Source organism: Chenopodium quinoa, unplaced genomic scaffold (assembly GCF_001683475.1).
Source record: "Chenopodium quinoa cultivar QQ74 unplaced genomic scaffold, ASM168347v1, whole genome shotgun sequence".
In the NCBI taxonomy this organism is placed as follows: Eukaryota; Viridiplantae; Streptophyta; class Magnoliopsida; order Caryophyllales; family Amaranthaceae; genus Chenopodium; species Chenopodium quinoa.
This window is the reverse complement of record NW_018742393.1, coordinates 1,322,924-1,342,438: the sequence shown is the minus strand read 5'-3', so window position 1 is coordinate 1,342,438 and position 19,515 is coordinate 1,322,924. Positions and strand designations below refer to the sequence as shown.

The 19,515-nt window shown below is 35.0% G+C and overlaps 1 protein-coding gene and 3 long non-coding RNA genes across 7 annotated transcripts; 2 read left to right on the top strand and 2 right to left on the bottom strand.

Annotated features, from left to right (window-relative positions):
• Positions 1-538: 538 nt before the first annotated feature.
• LOC110701539 lies at positions 539-1,342 on the bottom strand. The gene is made up of 2 exons (XR_002507358.1): positions 993-1,342; positions 539-895 (listed from the first exon to the last, which is right to left on the bottom strand). It is a non-coding gene; the product is annotated as an uncharacterized LOC110701539 (long non-coding RNA).
• Positions 1,343-5,107: 3,765 nt separating this feature from the next.
• On the top strand, positions 5,108-10,042 carry LOC110703105. Of its 3 annotated transcripts, none has more exons than XR_002507648.1 (4): positions 5,108-5,238; positions 7,897-7,949; positions 9,558-9,750; positions 9,895-10,042. It is a non-coding gene; the product is annotated as an uncharacterized LOC110703105 (long non-coding RNA). The 3 variants fall into 3 exon arrangements; XR_002507646.1 differs by lacking the exon at positions 5,108-5,238 and adding an exon at positions 5,700-5,842; XR_002507647.1 differs by lacking the exon at positions 5,108-5,238 and adding an exon at positions 5,700-5,842 and having other exon boundaries at positions 7,897-7,963.
• Positions 8,220-11,044, bottom strand: LOC110703096 (zinc finger protein CONSTANS-LIKE 2-like). Of its 2 annotated transcripts, XM_021880858.1 has the most exons (3): positions 9,816-11,044; positions 9,523-9,725; positions 8,220-8,759 (listed from the first exon to the last, which is right to left on the bottom strand). In XM_021880858.1, the coding sequence occupies exons 1-3, from the start codon at positions 10,264-10,266 to the stop codon at positions 8,400-8,402; spliced, it is 1,014 nt and encodes a 337-aa protein (XP_021736550.1). In that variant the 5' UTR covers positions 10,267-11,044; the 3' UTR covers positions 8,220-8,399. The 2 variants fall into 2 exon arrangements, with proteins under 2 accessions (XP_021736550.1, XP_021736546.1); XM_021880854.1 differs by having other exon boundaries at positions 9,523-11,042.
• Positions 10,162-11,440, top strand: LOC110703112. The gene is made up of 2 exons (XR_002507649.1): positions 10,162-10,247; positions 11,064-11,440. It is a non-coding gene; the product is annotated as an uncharacterized LOC110703112 (long non-coding RNA).
• Positions 11,441-19,515: the final 8,075 nt, after the last annotated feature.

Genomic DNA, 19,515 nt, shown 5'->3' with positions numbered 1-19,515 from the left:
CATGTTCAAATAATTTTTTTAAAAAATATTTTAAAAAAAATGCCACCGATATTTTATCTGCTAGGAATATTTTGTTGTACATTTATTTTAATTCATGTAATAGTCGAAAATGATATCTGTAATCTGTCAGCATTATTATCTCTAATAAATGTTCCAGCTAGCTAGTGAGTCAATACTCACAATTTCAAAGTAGAAATAATCTGAATGCAATTGCTAATAATAACTTTACTCTTTTTGGTTAAATTCCAGCTGTGTTGCTATGTGTAGTTGCCCTAGCTAGTTGTTTTCTAGAGTTAATCCTTTCTTGGGCCTCAATCATTCTCTTTATCTCGTATATCAACATATCGTTATAAACTAGGTCACTTTCGAACCACATACATACATGGTCATATACTCATATCTCATACTTCATATTAATTAATTAATTTATAATAACTAAGTTAGCTAGTTATATTCACATTATTTCACCTATAGCTATTACACATAATTGTCGAAAATAATTTTAAAGGTGCACATAATATTTGTAATGGAAACAATCTACTACACGTAATGCTCAAATTTATATCAAAGAATGAATACTCCACAAGTGAACATATAATTAAAATTTTTGTTTACATTATACATTACTCATCTAAATCACTATTCTCCTAAACCCTAAGGCTAATAAATAAACACGACGCACTTACGTCGTTACACTCTCCCTAAAACAATGTGTTGATTGCTAGAATAAGGAATAATCATAGGAGAAGGAAGAGGCTTAGCAAAGTAACTAGGGTTATCATCACCGGCCATAATCACAACAAATTTAGACTCATTTTGGCTAGCCGGGGCCGGTAAATTCGACGTCGTTTTTCGAGTTCCATCAACATTGTTGCCATTTGAGGAAGAATATTTTCTGAAAGAACAAGCTAAGATAAGTAAAGCCATAGCAATAAGACATAACATAAGTGCTAAACCACCAAATAGAAATGGTACGGGGTTGTTCCACGAACGTTGTATGGCCATCGCGGCGTCATTTACCGTGGTGTTGTTGGCCTTAGGGGTCGTCATGGTTGCATCCTTCATTATCATTGTCGTTCTCTTCCCTTTCTTAATCGTCTTAATTTTTTTTTTCTCTAATTAATGTGAATAATAAGATGGTATTTTAGGAGAAATGATGATTTTTTTTTTTATGTAATCAAAATGATTTGTTGATGATTACTTTGCTAGCTTTTTATAGAGGGTTTATTTTTAGAATGTTGTACACGTATTATAGACGTGATTATTTATGAGAATTACTAAATTGCCCTTGTATACATGTAAGATCAGATTAATAAGGAAAGGATGATACTTACTTGGGCACTACTCATTCTTTGAAATTAACGACCCAAGGAAATTTCTAGGCAGTTGCCACATTTAATGAATACTTTGAAAAATAATTATCATGCATTTGCAAAAACATGATCGTATCGCCACATTTCTTGTAATATTTTTAGGAATTTATTGTATGGAAAAACACTTAATATGAAGTGTATAATTAATAATAACTATATATTAAAGGCGAAACCTGAAATGACACTTGTCATTTTCTGGTTAAAAAATTTTCCATCTTTTTTTTTCTTTGTTTTTTTTATTTGCCACTTTTTTATGAAATTCATTTTACAACCTATAATAATAGTTATTTCTATTTTGACAACATATTTAATCCAATTATACTCAATTTTTTGGTACATATATTTTATATACTAGAAAACTTTTAGCTACAAAAATACTAACATGGATTAAAAATAAGGTATTGTAATATATTATATTCCAAGATTATTATAGTATTATCAATATCAATTTTTTTCTCCAACTTATCATTTGACAATAAAATTTATTTTAATTAAAAAAAGTAAAATCATTTTGGTAGCATACTTTGTATAAATCTTAAAATTACATAAAGTTGATAAGAACAAAATCGTTTAATTATAATATTCATAATATATATTGGAAAATTAAATCTAATTACTCTAAATATTTATGTGATTATTTTAAAAATAAAAACCTCTACTACTCACTAAAAATATATTTAAAAAAGTTGATTCGGAATACTAATTATCCTAAACTAAAATAAAATCAATTAAATTTTCATATTATGCCGGTCAAAGTGTGTCAAAAATTTAAGGATAAATGTATATGAGTTCGTATGTGGGTACTAACCTAAGCTAATATTTTAATTTTCTTATATAAAACTACCTTATAGCTTCTAAATTTCTATTACTATATATATATATATATATTTTTTTATACAATCCAATTCAATAACCTTTACATATTTGGTATTAGTATAAACTAAAATTCAAGTTATTTTATTATAAATAATATTTTTGGATAAATTATTGGTGAATTAACACCATTATTTATAATTTATTTGTTGTAAAATTAAATTTAATTATGACCGTGCATGGCATGGGACTTAACCTAGTTACGGACTAAATATATGTCTGATTTTTGAAAAGAAAAAAGAAAAAAAAAATCCTTTGTAAGTCAATATTACTCATACTATGGAGTATTAATTATGTGAGACGTATTTAATCAAGATAATACAAAGTACTACTAAAATCTACCAATTTGTGTTTTAAAAAAAAAAAAAAAAAAAAAAAAATCTACCAATTTGACCTTTCTATTTTGTCAATTGATTAACAATTAATATCAATTTAGATTTATCTTAATTATCTCAATCGCTAAACCACGCTCTCAAAAAGTTTATGAAATGTATGTATTTAAAGAGTGCTATATATTTAGCAACTTACTATAATCAGAGATTTATAATTTAACAACCTCAATAATTACAATATATGATACTAACATGAACGGACATTTTTATTATGTCTTGCATGTCATGTGTTTAATACGTCAATTACATTAACCTAACCATTCCGTAGATATTATCTAATTGTATGTTAATTAATTAAGAATGAAAGAAATTTCATGTTGCAAAAAACCAACGGAAAATAATAAAGAGGAATCAAGTATGAATAAATTTTAATGAGGTTCCTAAAAAGTCTAAGAAGCTTGTAGAATTTGCTTTAACCTATACATATCCAAATTAATTGGACCCACTAGACGTGTTTTATGGGTCGAAGCATATAATTTCATGTTGCTTTGCTTACGCAAATGATTTGATTCAATTTTAGATTATAATCCATTTTACAATTCACTACGGAGTACTAGTTTTATAGCACTAAAAGGTATCTTTCATTTTCAATTCCTCAATTTAACACCATAATCGATGTCTTATAATGACAACCCAATTAATTGTTGAAGTTCATTAGATAAGATCATGATAAATTTTAAGTTGAATTATTGTTGAGCTTATCTAATCGAAAAATGAATTAAAAAATGTAACTAATCAATTAAAAAAACTTTTATTTTGACAGTAAAAGCGTATAATAACTTAATAATAATAGGTTTTATATCGACTAGTTAGTAGCTTGGAACATAGATAAACAAATTTGATTTGAGATATTTCTAGGGATTAGTTTTTTGATTTATTTGGCCTTTTGATGGAGTTAATATAATGAAGAAAGATCAACGTAGTAAAATAAATATCTTTTAATATCAAATCCTTAATAACCAAGCTATACTCGACTTATTATAGTAAGATATATGAGGTCTAATTTAATTATATGGCACACAACACCCGCTTTCCGATGATAAATTACGTTAATATCTCAAACAAATATCTATAGCCAAAAGATTGTGCATTTGTTGGTTTTATGGAATCCGTTTTTCATCTTTACTAAAGATGACTTTGAGTATAAGTTTATGCAATATATAGAACAATTAATTGGTGCTCCCATGGGAAAATTGTTGGCCGAAAGTAGACAAGTTGACAATAAAATTAGAGCCTATGATGAACAACAATTATTTGAGTGGAAAAGTGCGTAGGATTTGGGATAAGGATGAACAGATTGATGAAGGTTCAAAAAAGAAAGAATGAAAGTTTTAATTATGATCACCAATTGTAACAATTATAAGTGAGATAATGAGAGTTATTGGATGAGCCCAATATACAATAGGCATATGATTATTTGTTGGGCCACCAGGCACCAACATAGCCATTGCCCATTGCACTAGGTTAGGCTAGCTTAAAGACAATAAAAAATTTGATCATCTAAGAAAGGATCAAAATTTTGGTGAGCACGCATGGGATGACTAATGGATGCATATTTTGTTACACGTTTAGCTTCTTGGTATATATGACCGGAGTTTACTTAAACCTGTTTAATGGTTTATTACGCTAGGTTAGTTTTGATTACCATCATCGAATTAAATTAAATTTTTACTCCAAGATTCATCATATCTTCCTAATCAATCACTTTAGATGTGCGTATCTTTGTCCTTAATTTCCATTATACTTTGTGATATTCTAAAAATAAATAAGAATTTTCAATTATGGAGTACACTACATTGTAAATTTCATAAATAACATACTCCTTATTTAGTATGATTGTGTCTCTTGTATATGGCCTACTTGCATTATTTTGCAATAATATGATAACATAATAGATAGAGCCTATGATAATTCCTCGAATATTAGAGGCTTGAAAGACCCTTTTGGTATTAGTTGAAAGAGCAAGAGTAGTCGAGCAAGTACGAAATGTGCCACAAGAATGAGATAATAACAATATACGGAGTTAAAAGCATGAACGAGACCAAATAAAAGAAGTCGGTCGAGATTAAATAAATTAGGGTATAAGATTGAAAAATAATCCTAAAGTTAATGAAAGAATAATTCAATGAGAGTGAAAGTAAGGCCCTATTCACTTCACCTTAAAAAATAATATTAAGTAAAAATAATTTCAGTTAAGTAAAAATAATTTCAGTTCAGTAAAAATAATTTCATTTCAGTAAAAATAAGTTCATTTCAGTAAAAATAATTTCACTTCAGTAAAATTCAGTAAATTTAAAGAATAAATATAATAAAAAATCAGAAAAAATAATTTCAGTTCAGCAAAAATAATTTCAGTTCAATAAAAATAATTTAGGTTCAGCAAAAATAAGGTGAAGTGAACAAGCCTAAATTCCTAAAACGATGAATTGATGATTACTCATTAAGTCATTAGTCATTTATAATGTGGACAAACCCGCAAACGTATTGTGCATGAACAGCATGACCGATGACTCAGAGTATTCTGAAGGTACTTGCTGATTAAAATTACAATCAAACATTCACAATTCACGAAATCTGAAAAATTCCCTGAAACCCTAAAGGTAAAATCTTTGATCCATTGCTTACTCCAATTTGCATAATCCATGTTTTAGCGATGGTATGTGGAAGTATGAGCAAATTTATACTCAATTGGCCAAAAAAAATAGCTAATTTACTGATTCTGTACTACTCTGATGAGAATTAGATTAAATTTTGTAGAAATTTATGGTTTCTTGGTACTAATCTGTGTTTTTAGATGAAAATTTCAAATGAATCAGCAGCCTCTTAACTGGGTTTGGTTTATTAAATTGTGGGAAATGATTTATATTACATGGGTATTTGTTTATTTATCTAGGGTTTTGGTATTTTATACTTGTATAATCATATTTATTATGTTTGTCGATTAGAATGTTGATGAACTAATTGAGAAATTGGAAGAAATTTGGTAAATTTCTGTTACAAAGTAAGGGGAATAATCTAGTAAGTTGCTATTTAAGGGGGAAAAGAAGTCATAATGATAATGTCAAGCTCAAAGTTTCAAACTCAAAGAAGAAGGGGGTTGATATGATCAGGGTTACTGAAGGGAGCAACTTGATTCCCCTGATGATAACGAATGCAAATTGGAGCGCGTTGAGATCATATATCCGATTTTATATGCTACCTTGTGTAAGATTTTCTTCAGTTTTCAACTTGAAATCATTCATGTTTGATCGATGTTAATTAATGTTTTGAATAGGTAATTTGGTAATAGGAACTAGAAATAGTGGTGGTAGCTTGCTAGCTTGAGATTATTTGCATGTATGGCTCATAGAAGAATAACTTATTCAAAAAAAAAAAAAAAAAGAATAACTTATTCACTATAGTGTTAATTGATGTTTTCAAATAGGTAATTTGGCAATATGAACTAGAAATTGTGGTGTTAGAGTGCTAGTTTGAATTTATTTGTCTGTACAGCTCATAGAAGCATAACTTATTCACTATAATGTTAATGAAGAGCCGCTCCTAAGTTGCAGGAGCAAGCTGTATAATGTCTACATTTGACCTCCTTAAAGTGAGAAGTAAAGAGTCATTGTGGATGATAATCATATTGTATGATATAATCCATACCAGTGAAGAGTGATTGAATTTAGCCATTGCATTTGTGAATAACTTGACAATGAGAAGAATGAATGCTTTTAGAGTTAAACCATTTGTGCTTGAATTTGACATTGACAAGGTTGGATGCGATCTCCCTCAAATTAAAGCAATTTTAATGTTTCCTTTGTGTCTTAGCCAGTTCTTTAATCATGCTTTTTGTTTGCTCGAAATTGGTAAAACCAATCCTGTTATGGCTATCCTCAATTATATATACATGTGCTGCTCCAGTGACCTAGAATGGCTCAGGAATAATTTTGGTAGATAGAGAATAAGAACTTCCCAAATAACACAAGTTTAGTTAAACAATTATCCTTACAGCATATGGGCTAGCAGGATATTAAGTTTGAACTGGTAGTAATGTTTTGTGTATAGATGAAGTTGTCAATGGATGTCCATCTTTAGGCACAGTAGTGGTGAACTTAACTTTAAATTTGCCTCTTTGGTGCATCATCGGTTTTGGATTTCTGCTGTTTTTCCCTTTTGTGGATATTATTCCATCTAGCTTACATATCACTTTGGTTTTGGTATAAAGTTCCCTTTCTTTTCAACTCCTGCCACTTGCTGTAATTGACGGTTCGTATCTTGTTCACCACTGAAAAAAGCCATTGTCCAAAGGCCGGTCACCTGATGGAAAAGTGTATGCCACTTCACAGGTATTTGAGTAAGTTGGTTGCATTGGATGTCCTGGATCTCAAGGATCCTGAATGATTTCCAGCGGCATAAACTTGGTGACTAGGGTGAATATGGGAGCTTAAATGCTCAAGTTGCAAAGTCTGACAGATTGTACGGGTCTATCAGATGGCGATAAAATGCCCTTTATCCATTGCAGTTGACAAAGTTTGAAGTTTGCAAAGCTTAAGCAGCCTTCATATTTTTCGAAAAGAAACATTTTAGTGGAGCATATAGCCTCACCAATTCACCATTCATGCAGATTCTCATCTTCTATACACACTGAAATTGATGCAGCAGTTAATGGTTCTTCTGAAGTCATCCTGGATGTCTGCGACAATATCAGATAGCTTCTGTAGTTTGCTTGACTTGGAAATGCATGCATTGACATATTCTTTTACTATTGTTAGCTAAAGAGGATGGATGCAAATATATTTTCCCCAAACTAGAGTAAGAACTAAGTAAAAGTAAAGTAAAGTGGCCTTAGATTTTCTTGAGGAGGGCATTTGGTGGTTAAAACTTAAAAGCCAAATTTTACAGAAAAGGAAGTCATTATTCCACTGGTTACAGTGAGATGTTTAGCATTATACCTTATCTCCACTGAGTTGTGGATTTTTGTTCCTTTGGATAGTTTTTGGTCATTTGCATTTGCTTCTATTCTGAACATTGATATTGATTATTCTGTAAAATTCAGTAGCAAGTTTTCATAGTGCACGTTATTCTTAAAGCTAATTTATGGCTGTAGGGGGTTAACATGTTTTCTGTAATACCTCTGCTTCTGTTCTCAGTCTTCTCACACTAGTTATTGTCACTTGGGCACTATCTGTTTTAAGACACATATTTTTTTATCAAAGCATTTCTGTACCAATGAAAGAAGAAATTAAATGTAATTAGGTTTATCTGATTCATTGCAGGGGTCTAATATTGAAGGCCTGTTCAGTATGAAGTTTCTTCCGAGCTGTGAAAGGTACGGAGTAATATGTAAGTGAATTATTTCAAGTGCTGCGCTTGTTAATTTTGTAAACATCAACATTAAATTACACCAATTACTCTGGAAGGGGAGTGAAGCGCATGCACACATCCTTACCTCTGCGATAACATCAACACACTCTTCACAACCCTGAATTTAAAAGTAAATATTTCAGGACTCGTAGCTTCATGTATATTGCTGTCAATTAATCCTTTAACTTACTGTCATAACCTAGCTATTGCTTATTCTGTGGCTCCTCTTGAGTGATTGATTTAATGAAGAAAGCATGTTATATATACTTGTTTTGTACAATTTTACACAAAAAAAGACGTAAGGATAACAAGACAACATTTTAGTAACTAAGAACATATAGGTCAAGACTGATAAAAAATAATGAAGATTTAACTGTAGCACAACCAACTCCATTTAAAACATCACCTAGATTGATCAGAAGGATGGCACAATGCCATATCCACCGTCTGACATCAATGAGTTGGTGAACATCTGGTCCATCTCTGCTTCAACATCTGTTCTCTTTGCGAACCTGCCTTTGATCCGAGGTCTAGTCTCTGCATAGGCCTTTCTTGAAGCATAACGGATAGTCTTCTCAAACTTTCTATTCTTCTTCTTTTCTCTGTATCTCATGACCCTGGCCTCTCTGTCCAGTGGTGATAATTGAGTTGGCACTTGCATTGGAGGGCTAGAAAATAGGTCGATTGTTCCTTTGGGGGGCCTTGGATGTGACACAGACATATCACTCATGGTGGATTCTGGTACGACACCCACATCTAGTGAGGAAACTGAAACCTGCAAGTCATAAAATTCTTGGTCAGATTACTGAGAAGTGAAAACTAGCGTCTGTATCTCATGTGAGGAATACAAGGAAATTCTTATTCTAGAGATAAATTCTACTTTGGCTGATTTCTGATGCATTACAATTCATCTTTAATCAAGTTAACAACTAACATAAACTCGTAAAGATCAAGAAGATGCGGGGAGCTGTAACTACTGACTAGTGATATCCTTTTATTAGATCTATTAAGTTTTTATCTTTGAGTTGGAGATATTGACTTAACCCTTTTGTAACTACAGAATATTCTTTTAAAACATCAAATTTGAACTCAGTATTGACACTGAATCTTTCATATGACAGATGTATTCAACACTTGTAAGACTGTCACAAACAACACATAGAGTATGCCTAATTGACCAGTTAGATTATTTCTGCAAGATGTGTTCCTTCAAAGGAACTACAGTGATCAAGCATAATCCTTATCGTGGCTCAAAAAGTAGGATATAAAACAAGATACAGCAGTTCTGTTGACGCTCTATCTTATTTCGTTTAATTAATTGTTTCTCATCTTTTACCTTCTGTGTAATATAATAATTTTATGGTCAGAGCTAATTCTTTTAACTTTCTGTAATATACTTTTAAGGTTGACATATAACATAATGAGTTAAAGACATAATTTTATAATAGAATAATGCTAATGTTAGAAGTTGACTATATATAGATGGCAGGATTTGCAGAAAATGGAAAGCTTTCTATTTAAGCAGAGAATCTACTTACACTGTGACTACTTGGTGTGTTGTAATTATACTCAGATTTGGTCTCACATTCCATCCCAAACAAAAAGTTCTGGTACTGTATTTGGTGATCTTTTCCTTCTCTACACTGAACTGGTACGACGCTGTCGCCTTCACAGCTCTTCTCAGGGACACTGAATTCCTGCTGCTGGTTATACTGCTCGCAGAACTGATTATCTGCAGCACCTGAATTATACTCAAAGAGGTCCAGGTACTCATCAACCTCTCCTCTTCCAGTTAAAAACCCATTTGTAGTTTGGTTGTTGCTGTTCTTACCTGGATTAAGTAGCAACCATGAAGCAGCTTCATCCTCGTCCCCTTCATGATCAGTGGTCTGATCATCTCCCTCTGCCAGGTCCAGGAATCCGTCCTCAGACATCCTTCCATCTGAGGGACCATATGTGCAACCGACAGGCATAATTGGGACCCGGTGGTGGCGGCGAGCCAATGGGTTAGCTGAGTGAATGTCAGCATCACAGGTAGCACAGAGTGATGCTGCATCAGCCTTGCACAAGAAGGCTGCTGGTGCACGTTCACACGCTTCACACACCCAAACCCGCTCGTGCCTTGAAGCCAACTGATTGGCAGCGTGGATCCGTGCGTCGCAGCTGGTGCAAAGGTATGCAGAGTCTGCTTTGCAGTACACCGTGCACGGTGCTGAACGGCACGTGTCACAAGCACGTGCCCAGCTATTGGTATCCCCTCCTGGTATTTCCTTCTTCATCATCTCTCTGTCTCTCTTGCCCTTTTTTTTTTTCCTTCTCTTTATTTGCTTGTTATCCCTGTTGTGAATTCTAAGCAAATGTGTTTAGCTAGAAAAGAGGGGGGGAAGAGACTGTTATGCAATGACTCAAGTGGGAAGGGGAGAATCCAGCAAGCGACACGTGGCGAGTACGTAGTGGCGGTAGAAAGCTGTTGCTTTATCTTGTGGCTGGCTATGCTTTAAGTGGGAGTCACAGGTGTTGGTGTTCATAAGGTCCTACAATTTTGCTAGTATGGCCTGCCTTGTGGAACTATTTGATTATATGAGGACCACAAAAGGCATACTTAAGGGCATGAAAGATGCAATGCTTTATTTTTTCTTTTCCCCTTTAAGTGTGTCTCTTGGACCCTTTGGACTGACACAAGGATTCCTCTTTGTTTGTAGGCAGCTGACTGCCCATACCATATCCTGCATATTGACACTCTCTTACCACGTGGTGTTTAAGGTTTTTGTGTCAGTCGCACTGTAGGTTGCTAGGAAAGTTATGTTAGTTGGACTAAATTTGGTTAAAACTATAATTTTTTAGTTCAATTATTGGAACTTTAGTTGTATTTCTACAATGGTTTGCTTGCAGCACTCATTTCCTCTTCTATCTTTTCCTCTGCAGCATATCTGGTTGTTTGCTGTAAACGGATTGTGTCATAGCTTTTCGAACACATTTATGACTGTTTTGGCCTAATTGATGATCTTTGAATATATATGTATATACACACAGCTAGAATGTTTATTTTTGATCCATATGAATCTCTGTCATGTCACAGGTGAATAATAGATGGTTTCCATAACACGTCTTCAAGCTATGGAGACCGACCTTGTTAGAGAATCTCATCAAATGTTCGAATGGATTGTGGCACATGAGTTCTCATACTACCGGCCTAAAATATAGCCAGGTACACTGTTTCGGGCCAAGACATGATGTCCTTTGTTGGCCGCGGCCTAGTCCATGATCAGCTCTTAAACGTATGTAAGAACTTGGATTTTCTGATTCCGGTCTATGGAATGTCTTATATGATTATATGTACTCAACTCTGCTTCTAATCAGTCACAATTTGTTAAGAGACAATTTTTGTGGTGGAGATTTCTTCTATGAACTTACTGAATGTGATTTACTTTAAGAAAGATGAATTTAATGATTATCTTGAATGGCAACTACCAGATTTTGAAGTTTATGCTGAATTGCTGACAACCTGCAGTTAACCTTCAACAATCACAGGAATTGAGTGGGAATGACTGTTAAGATACAGTTAGTTCTGCAAGTGTTAAAATGAAATAAAAAGTGAGTCAGAAAAGTAAAATAAAGGGACTTAGCTTTTCCAAAAATATGTATGATTTTTATTTTTTTAAAATTTATTTGATTGGAAAAAAAAAGTGTGATTTTTGATACCGACACGACATACTTTTTCCAAATTTGTTATGGAGTAATTTTTTTTTTTTTTTTTTAGTTTTATAAAATTTGTTTGATTAAAAAAAGAGAATATAATAGTGGGATTCGGCAATTTTCTATAACTAACTAGTGCTACTTTGAACATGATAGGTTGTACGGTAAATATCCTTGCAAATTGACAAATAAAAGCGAATTAAATTTTAATAAATAGAGTAGGTGTTGAAAGAATTGCCGAGTCAGACAATTTACTTGGACAAGAGAGGTTTAAAACTAATATTATCATGCCATGTAGGCAACTACAAGATTAGGATTCTTTCTTACCACAAGTTTGTTCATCATACTTTGATATTGACATTCATGTTTATCACATACCCTACCTCTTCTTGACAGCCTGGATAATCATAAATCATTTATCACATTTTTGTTTTTTCTATTTCTATTCCACTTTTCTTTTCTTTTTTTGATTTTTTTTTTTTTTTTTTGGACATAGAAATTTGGTGGTAAATTCACTGATTAATCAATTCTGTAACTCATGATTATTAGGAGTCTATGATATTAAGAAGGTAATTTCCTTGCAAAAAGGGTGAAAAAGGTGATGAATGACTAATCTAACATTTTTGAATAATATTCTTAATTTTAAAATGGAATCTAATTTACATCCATTCTTCAGAAAAATACTCTCATAAGCTAACTAATCTTTACTATCATTTCCTTTTTTGAATAGACATGATTTATCCTTTCAAAAAAAAAAAAAAAAAAAAAAAAAAAAAAAAAAAAATAGACATGATTTATAAATAAAACTATTAGTTCGTATTTATTAATATTATCAATATAATTCATCTGAATTGTTGCCTTCAATAAACGCCAAGCTTGAAAGCTACAACTACAAGCTAAGCATACAACCACATTTTATTAAAGTTCAAAGAAAACGAATTAAATTAATTAAAACATTCATGGAGCTCCTTGTTAATCAAGTAATTAGCTTAATTGACTCCATAATTTGTGAAAAAACTATAAACTTCATATCTCCTAGGCACAAGTTTTGGACTTTTCTTTTTTTCATCTTATTTTATACAAGTCTACAAAAGAGGGAAGATATCTAATTTCATTATCTTTGAGTCAATTTAAGGGAGTTTTGTTTTATTAACACCTGCAAAAAAAGACATGAAAACATGACATTGATAATTGAATCATTTTCATCCATAAACCAGATATTATTACAGTGTAAATTGATAGATTTCTAACCCAGAAAATCAACAACTTGGGAGGTGATTTTTAGACCACAAATATATTTGGATAAGGCTTTCAACCTAAGTTTGATTGCTTGGCACACAATTACCTGGATGGGGTTTTTCATACTTCTATTTATGCTATTGTCAAGTCATGTGGCGTATTAGGATAAGGATCATCCGATCATATAACTTACTTAGAAAAAAAAATGACATACTTTTTTTAGTCGGTAAAATCACGGAATGTCATTGGAGGTGACACACAAAATAAATAGATTCAATTTGTTTTGAGACGGCTCAAGTCATACTTTGTTTATTATCAATTAACGAACCGAATTAAGTAGTTAATTAAATTTCTAATTAGATTAGCTGAGGTCAGTTCAATACGACTGAGAATTAAATCATATAAATTCAAGTTTAATTTAATATTAATTTGAACAATTTTCGAGGTTTAAGGTGGTACCTTTAATTTAAGATTGAATTATGTTCCCACACACTCATTTGTAAGAATCAAAGAATAAAATAGGTACATATTTCTTTCGTTTGGATAATTCATTGTTCCTTGATGCTTCTAATTAATTATAATATATTATTGTGGCATGCACATTAACATAAGTATATGCTTAATCATCTTATATATGCTGGAAATTGTGGAAAAATTACGGTTCATAAAGCTGACAATTACATAACAAAAGAACCATATCACTAAGATAGGCAAGATCTAACCAAAGCTAATTGACCAAAAAGGAACAGAATAAAAAAATTCGAATAGTATTTGTTTTACAATTTTACAATACATGATAAAAGTAAAATGAAACTTCAACTCATGATAAAGGATCCTCAACAAATTAAACTAATTTTATACAGAAAAATTACGAGTAATTTAATAAAAACTCAAAACATAAAATAATTTGTACATATAAATAAGAAATGATACGAGTAATTTAGTCAAAAACTCAAAACATATGAAAATTAAAATCGATTCTAGCTTTTACTCAACAAAATTGAATCTTAGTTTAAAACTACTCCATCTGTTAAGCTTAAGCGTAATTAATGCACCATTTAATATGAATTCTTATGATTTTTAAGTTGATATTCAAAGCAATTATTGTTGTTGAAGTAAATTCTAGTTCTTGTTTCTAGATTAGATCTTTTGTAGTGTTTTCTGCTTTTCTTTGTAGATTATAGTAGGAATGTTATGATATAGGATCTATACATCAATGGTTGAGGTCATATCACTCCTATGCCTCATATATTGCTATCTCTTTATTGTACACATCATCTAGTAAAAAAAAAAAAAAGAAAAAAGAAAGACACAAAAATGAGATAAAATTGAATAACCTTATTGAGGTTGCTACACATTGAATCATCATTCGTATCTTTCTCCTTTTGATTCCCTATTTTTCTTTTGAGAAAGACCATGTAATTCTTACCTCAAATCTCAGAGATAAAGGGTTCAAATTTTTATCAAGTGAGGGTGCTTAGGGATAGAAATTTCCTTACCTTCCCCTTTTACTAAAAAATGTCTAGCCTAAAAATACCAAACCAAAGACCTTGAGAAGGTTGATATCTTGTCATGGCCATTTTCCTTAGCATTAAGAAAATGTGCTTAATTGACATATGGGTATAGTCTAAATATCACTTTCATTCAAGCCTTGCATTTTTATAATCAACTCATAGAAAGATGCTTCGTTGTTTAAAGAGTTTTAGGTATCCAACATGTTAAATGTTTAAAACTTGTCCTATTTTATTACGTACTCGTATTTGATTAAGGCTTCCTTACAATTAGTCAAGGAGGTCGATTGAATAATTGCCAAGTTAAGTTATGAACCTAGAATTATAGTGCAAAAGTATGTGAATTAGATCTACTCTACTATAATTTGCATGGTGTTGTTGGAGCTAGATAGTAAGCTCATAAATTTTCTGTAGAAAATTGGGCCTTGTACGTTGCTGGCCCGAGAAAGTTGCAACCTTACTTTTTTTTTTTGAACTGCTAAACATCGCCCGCAAATTTCCACATAAAGCCCACAAATTAGAAGTGAAATGACACTTTTGCCCTCACACTAAAAAACACACCTTTATCTTCTCTCCACTCCCTACTCTAGTAAAAAACACACTTTCATCTTCCCTCAACTCTCTACTCTCATTTTCTCTCTCTAAAATTATTTTAAAAAATGTCGAGGCGGCAAGGCAAAGAAGTGGCGGCACCGGTGGCCGGAGCAAGGGTGTCTCGAGGTGGAAAGGTGTGTCATTTATTTTTTGAAAAAAAAAAAAAAAAAAAAAAAACCGGAAAAGGTGGCTGGACGTGGCGGCGGCGCCTAGCCCAGACGCCACTGCCATGGTGGTGGCGCCTGGGTCAGACGCCAGTACCACCGAGGTAGCGCTTGGACCAGACGCCACACCCACGGCGGCGGCGCTTGGCCAGGACGCCACTACCACGGTTGCGGCGTCCAAGTTGGACGCCACCACCGTGGTAATGGCGTCCTGCCCAGGCGCCGCCACCGTAGCTATGGCGTCTGGGCTAGACGCCACTCATTTTAATTTTTTTTTTTTTCCGGTTTATTTGTTAATTTTTTTTTTTTAATTTTTTTTCCCAATTATTTTTTTTTTGTATTTGTTTTTCATTTCTTTTTTCAATTTTTTTTGTTTTTTTATTTATTAGGTTATTAAATTTGTTATTGATTAGGTTGTTAATATTTTGTAATGTTTATAATTTTTTTTTTTCCGTTATTTGTATATTGTTTTTATTTATTTATTTTTAATTACTTTTTTTATGTTTATATTGTATGTTTTGATATTTTTTTTTTTGTTTTTGTGTGTATTTTCAATTCTTTAAATTTTTATTTCGATATTGTGTATTTTTTTTTGTAATGTCAATTTGTTAGTATGTTTTTGGTTTATTTGATATTTTTGTTGTTGATATTTTTGAAAATAGATTATTAATATAAATAATAATAATAACAATTGCTATTATTTCTCGTTATTTAAATGGAGTTAGGCATCGTATTTTCGTGCTGGGGCTGGGAAGAGTATGGACATTATGAGAAGTACGATCAACTCAACGGAGAGCTCGGGGCCCAGACACGTTAGATCACGTGGTATTTCGGCCTCGACTCGTAGAGAACGGGTGCACTATTCTGAAGATGATGATGATGGTGATGAGGAGGAGGAGGAGGAGGAGGAGGAGGAGGAGGAGGAGGATGTGGTTGGGGATGTGGACGATCAGAGTGGACCATATGATGATTACGGTCCATTCAGTCAGAGGCTTGATGATATGTATGAGACGCATAGGGTAGATGTGCGTAAGGGTAGAGATGGTAGATTTGTTAGTAGATCTGGCACATCATCTGCGTCCACTGTGTCTGGGGTTAGCAGAAAACGGTCGAGGGCCGTTAATGATTCTTGGGTGGTGAGGGGTGAGGTGGCTGGGGGACCTATAGACGGGAGTGTGATTCCTAGATTTCTAGGACACATCGCTACCCGTATCTGGGAGGACCAGGAGAGGGCTTTGGATAGAGGCATTTTGAAATGCCAAACCCGGGAAAAGACTTGTAGCTTTTTGTGTAGTTAGGCTGATGCTTGGCCGGAGGAGAGAGAGATGGTCGGCCGATTGAGGGGCACTAGAGTGAGTCACCTTCCTGCCACCATGCACGAAAGGATTGACTCGACGCTGATCACGGCTTTCGTTGAGCGATGGCAGCCGGACACGAACTCTTTCCACCTTCCGTTCGGTGAGATGACGATCATGTTGCATGACGTCGAGGCCATCCTTGGGATTCCCGTAGAGGGAAACCGAGCATCTGTTGTCACAGATGCGGATCAGGCAGATTTACTTGCGGAACTGTTGGCGGTAGATAGGGCTGCGCTGTACACAGCGGCACTTGGTGTGTGGGATCACAGCGGTGTTAAGATCGCAGCCGTTTTGCAGCGATGTTTGCACCCCACTTCACGTAGGACGCAGGACACACAGCTGGCTGCATATGTTTTTCTTCTTCTCGGGTGTACCTTGTTTCCGGATAAGAGCGGAAACAAGCTCAGGCCACGCGACATAGTTGACGCGTGTGAGCCCGACAGAGTAGGCCAGTTTTCTTGGGGGTCGGCTACGTTGGTGTATATGTATCGCCAGTTAGGATTCTCGAGTCGGGCTGATGCGGCAGGTATCACTGGATGTCTGACGTTGTTACAGACCTGGATATACGAGTATTTTCCTGCGTTTCGACCACACCGCGACCCGGTGCCATCCACGTGCCTGTGCGTGGAGTCCGCGTGTCGAGAAGAAGTCCATTGACCGCCTGCGATCGATACGGTTATCGCTTGACAGGATGTCCCCATTAGAGGTAACGTGTTAAAATTATTTATATTTTTGTAGTTTGATGCGTTTATTGTATGAATCTTACTAATTTTAAAAAATGTGTAGGTTAACTGGCTGCCTTTCGGCCAGAACCCTAGTAATAGGGTACCCAGGACCCTCTACACGGGACTGATTCAGTATCGTGAGATCGTAGAGGCGTACATGCCGCAGCGCTGTCTTCGCCAGCTTGGATTTGTCCAAGTTGTTCCTCCTCCACCAGCATGGCCTAGTAAGGCGGTCCGATCTGCGTCGTCGAAGGAGTACGTCGTCCAATGGCCGACAAGCATGATTGCCACGTGGGAGTAGTTTCTGATGGTGGTCCGCATATGGATTGAGCAGCTGCAGCGGCCGCCAACTGGGGTGACTGCCATGTGTGACCAGCACTACATGGAGTGGTACAATCGGCACTCGCACCCGAGGTTGATCAGAGACCTCCACGACGCTGATGATGATGATGTGCCACCGCCCACTGCCGTGGATGCGGTATGTCTCAAAAAACACTTGCTGTTGTGTATTTTTTATATATAATACGTCGTTATTGTATTTCATGGTTTTTCTTTGTTTGTAGTGGATGGGAAAGATGACGCAGGTGGCACACAGAATTTTTGAAAAGAGAGACAGCATGACGGATGCAGCAGGCAGAGCGGTTATTGATGATCTGGAACAGGCCCTTGAGCAGTGGCAGTGGGCGTCACAGAGAGATTACTGAGCAGTGCCCTATCACATTTTGTACATTATGTTAGTTGTTTGTAAGATTTGACATTATCTTTGTAGTTTGTAACATTTGAAATTATTATTTTAAGTTTTTAAAATTTAACATCATCTTTTTAGTTTTTATAATTATTATTTTAAGTTCTAATTAGTGTGCATGCAAGATATAAATTACAATAATAAAATTAAATAAATGGAAAAAAAATAGCAATAACAATACAAGGTTATATAGAAAAGGTTGGTGTACACGAGAAATACTACATGGCAACTAGATTGTTCCACTGGTCCACCCGGGCATGATACAGCGCATCCCAACCCTCTACGCTTGTTGTACGAATAGTGTACCACTTTGGTATGATCGGTGGGACCGGAAAATCGGGTGAAAGGTCCAATCGGATGAAATGTCTGTATGACGGCCCCAGAAATCCAATAGCAACCTCTCTTACCGGTCTGGTGACGGTCTCACGCGAACACCAAGGCAGAACCGTGGTACATGGATAATAAGCTCGACCGCTTCAGGTTCCTCATGATCCACGAACGACGAATTGAACATGTCATGAAGTACATGGGTAGCACTACGAATGACTGAAGGGTGGCTGGATGACACTTGGTCAAACATCGAACGAAACTGCTCCAACTCCTCCTGTTCACGATGGACCGTCTGTGGAACAGCATGCTCTCCGATAACGAGCGTCCGCCAGAATGGATGAATCTGATCAACATGTAACGACGCCCTATCTTGCGTAATTACGCGGTGAATGGTGCATGCACAAGGTAGTCCATGGGTCACTGATATAGCACATCCGCACCGAATAACCACTTCATCACCCAAATCCCTCATCCTGTTGTGCTCGCTCAGAATCAACCCTAAGCAGTAGTGTGACACACGACCATGGAGAATCTTAAATATGAAATGGCCATACATCATGCCATGTCGCCGTCTAGAGTCCTCGAGAGAGTTCTTGATGTCATTCCTCTGAGTGTCAATAGCCTTGTGTATTCTCTCGAACAGTGTATCCAGAGCAGAGGTGGAAGAATCAATCCAGTCCTTCAAAGCTCTATGAGCGCTCTCAACTCTACATGTTGTAGTGTTTCCAAAATGAAGAACTTGGTTTGTCCAGTATTTGACAAACTTTTCCCTCTGAGGTACCCACTGCTGCATCACATAGTTTACGATTGCCGGGCACCATTGGTACGCATCCTTGAAGTTATCCAAGGCTCGATCGTACTCTGCCTCCGTGGTAGCTTGCAGGATCTTCCGCCACTTACCATTCACCAATCTCTCTGCTGAATCTAAATTCTTGTTGAAAAGGTTGTAAGCTTTGACTTTCACACAGTTGTTGATGTGCCATGTGCACAGTAAATAGCTCGACTCCGGAAACAGCTCCGCTATGGGGGCAAAGAGACCTCCCTCACAATCACTGACGATGGCCGATGGCTGAACATTTGGGCCGATGTAGTTTCTCAACTTCTCCAACACCCAACGGTAACTCGCAGCCGTCTCATCCTTCATGACTGCATAACCAATCAGAAAGTTC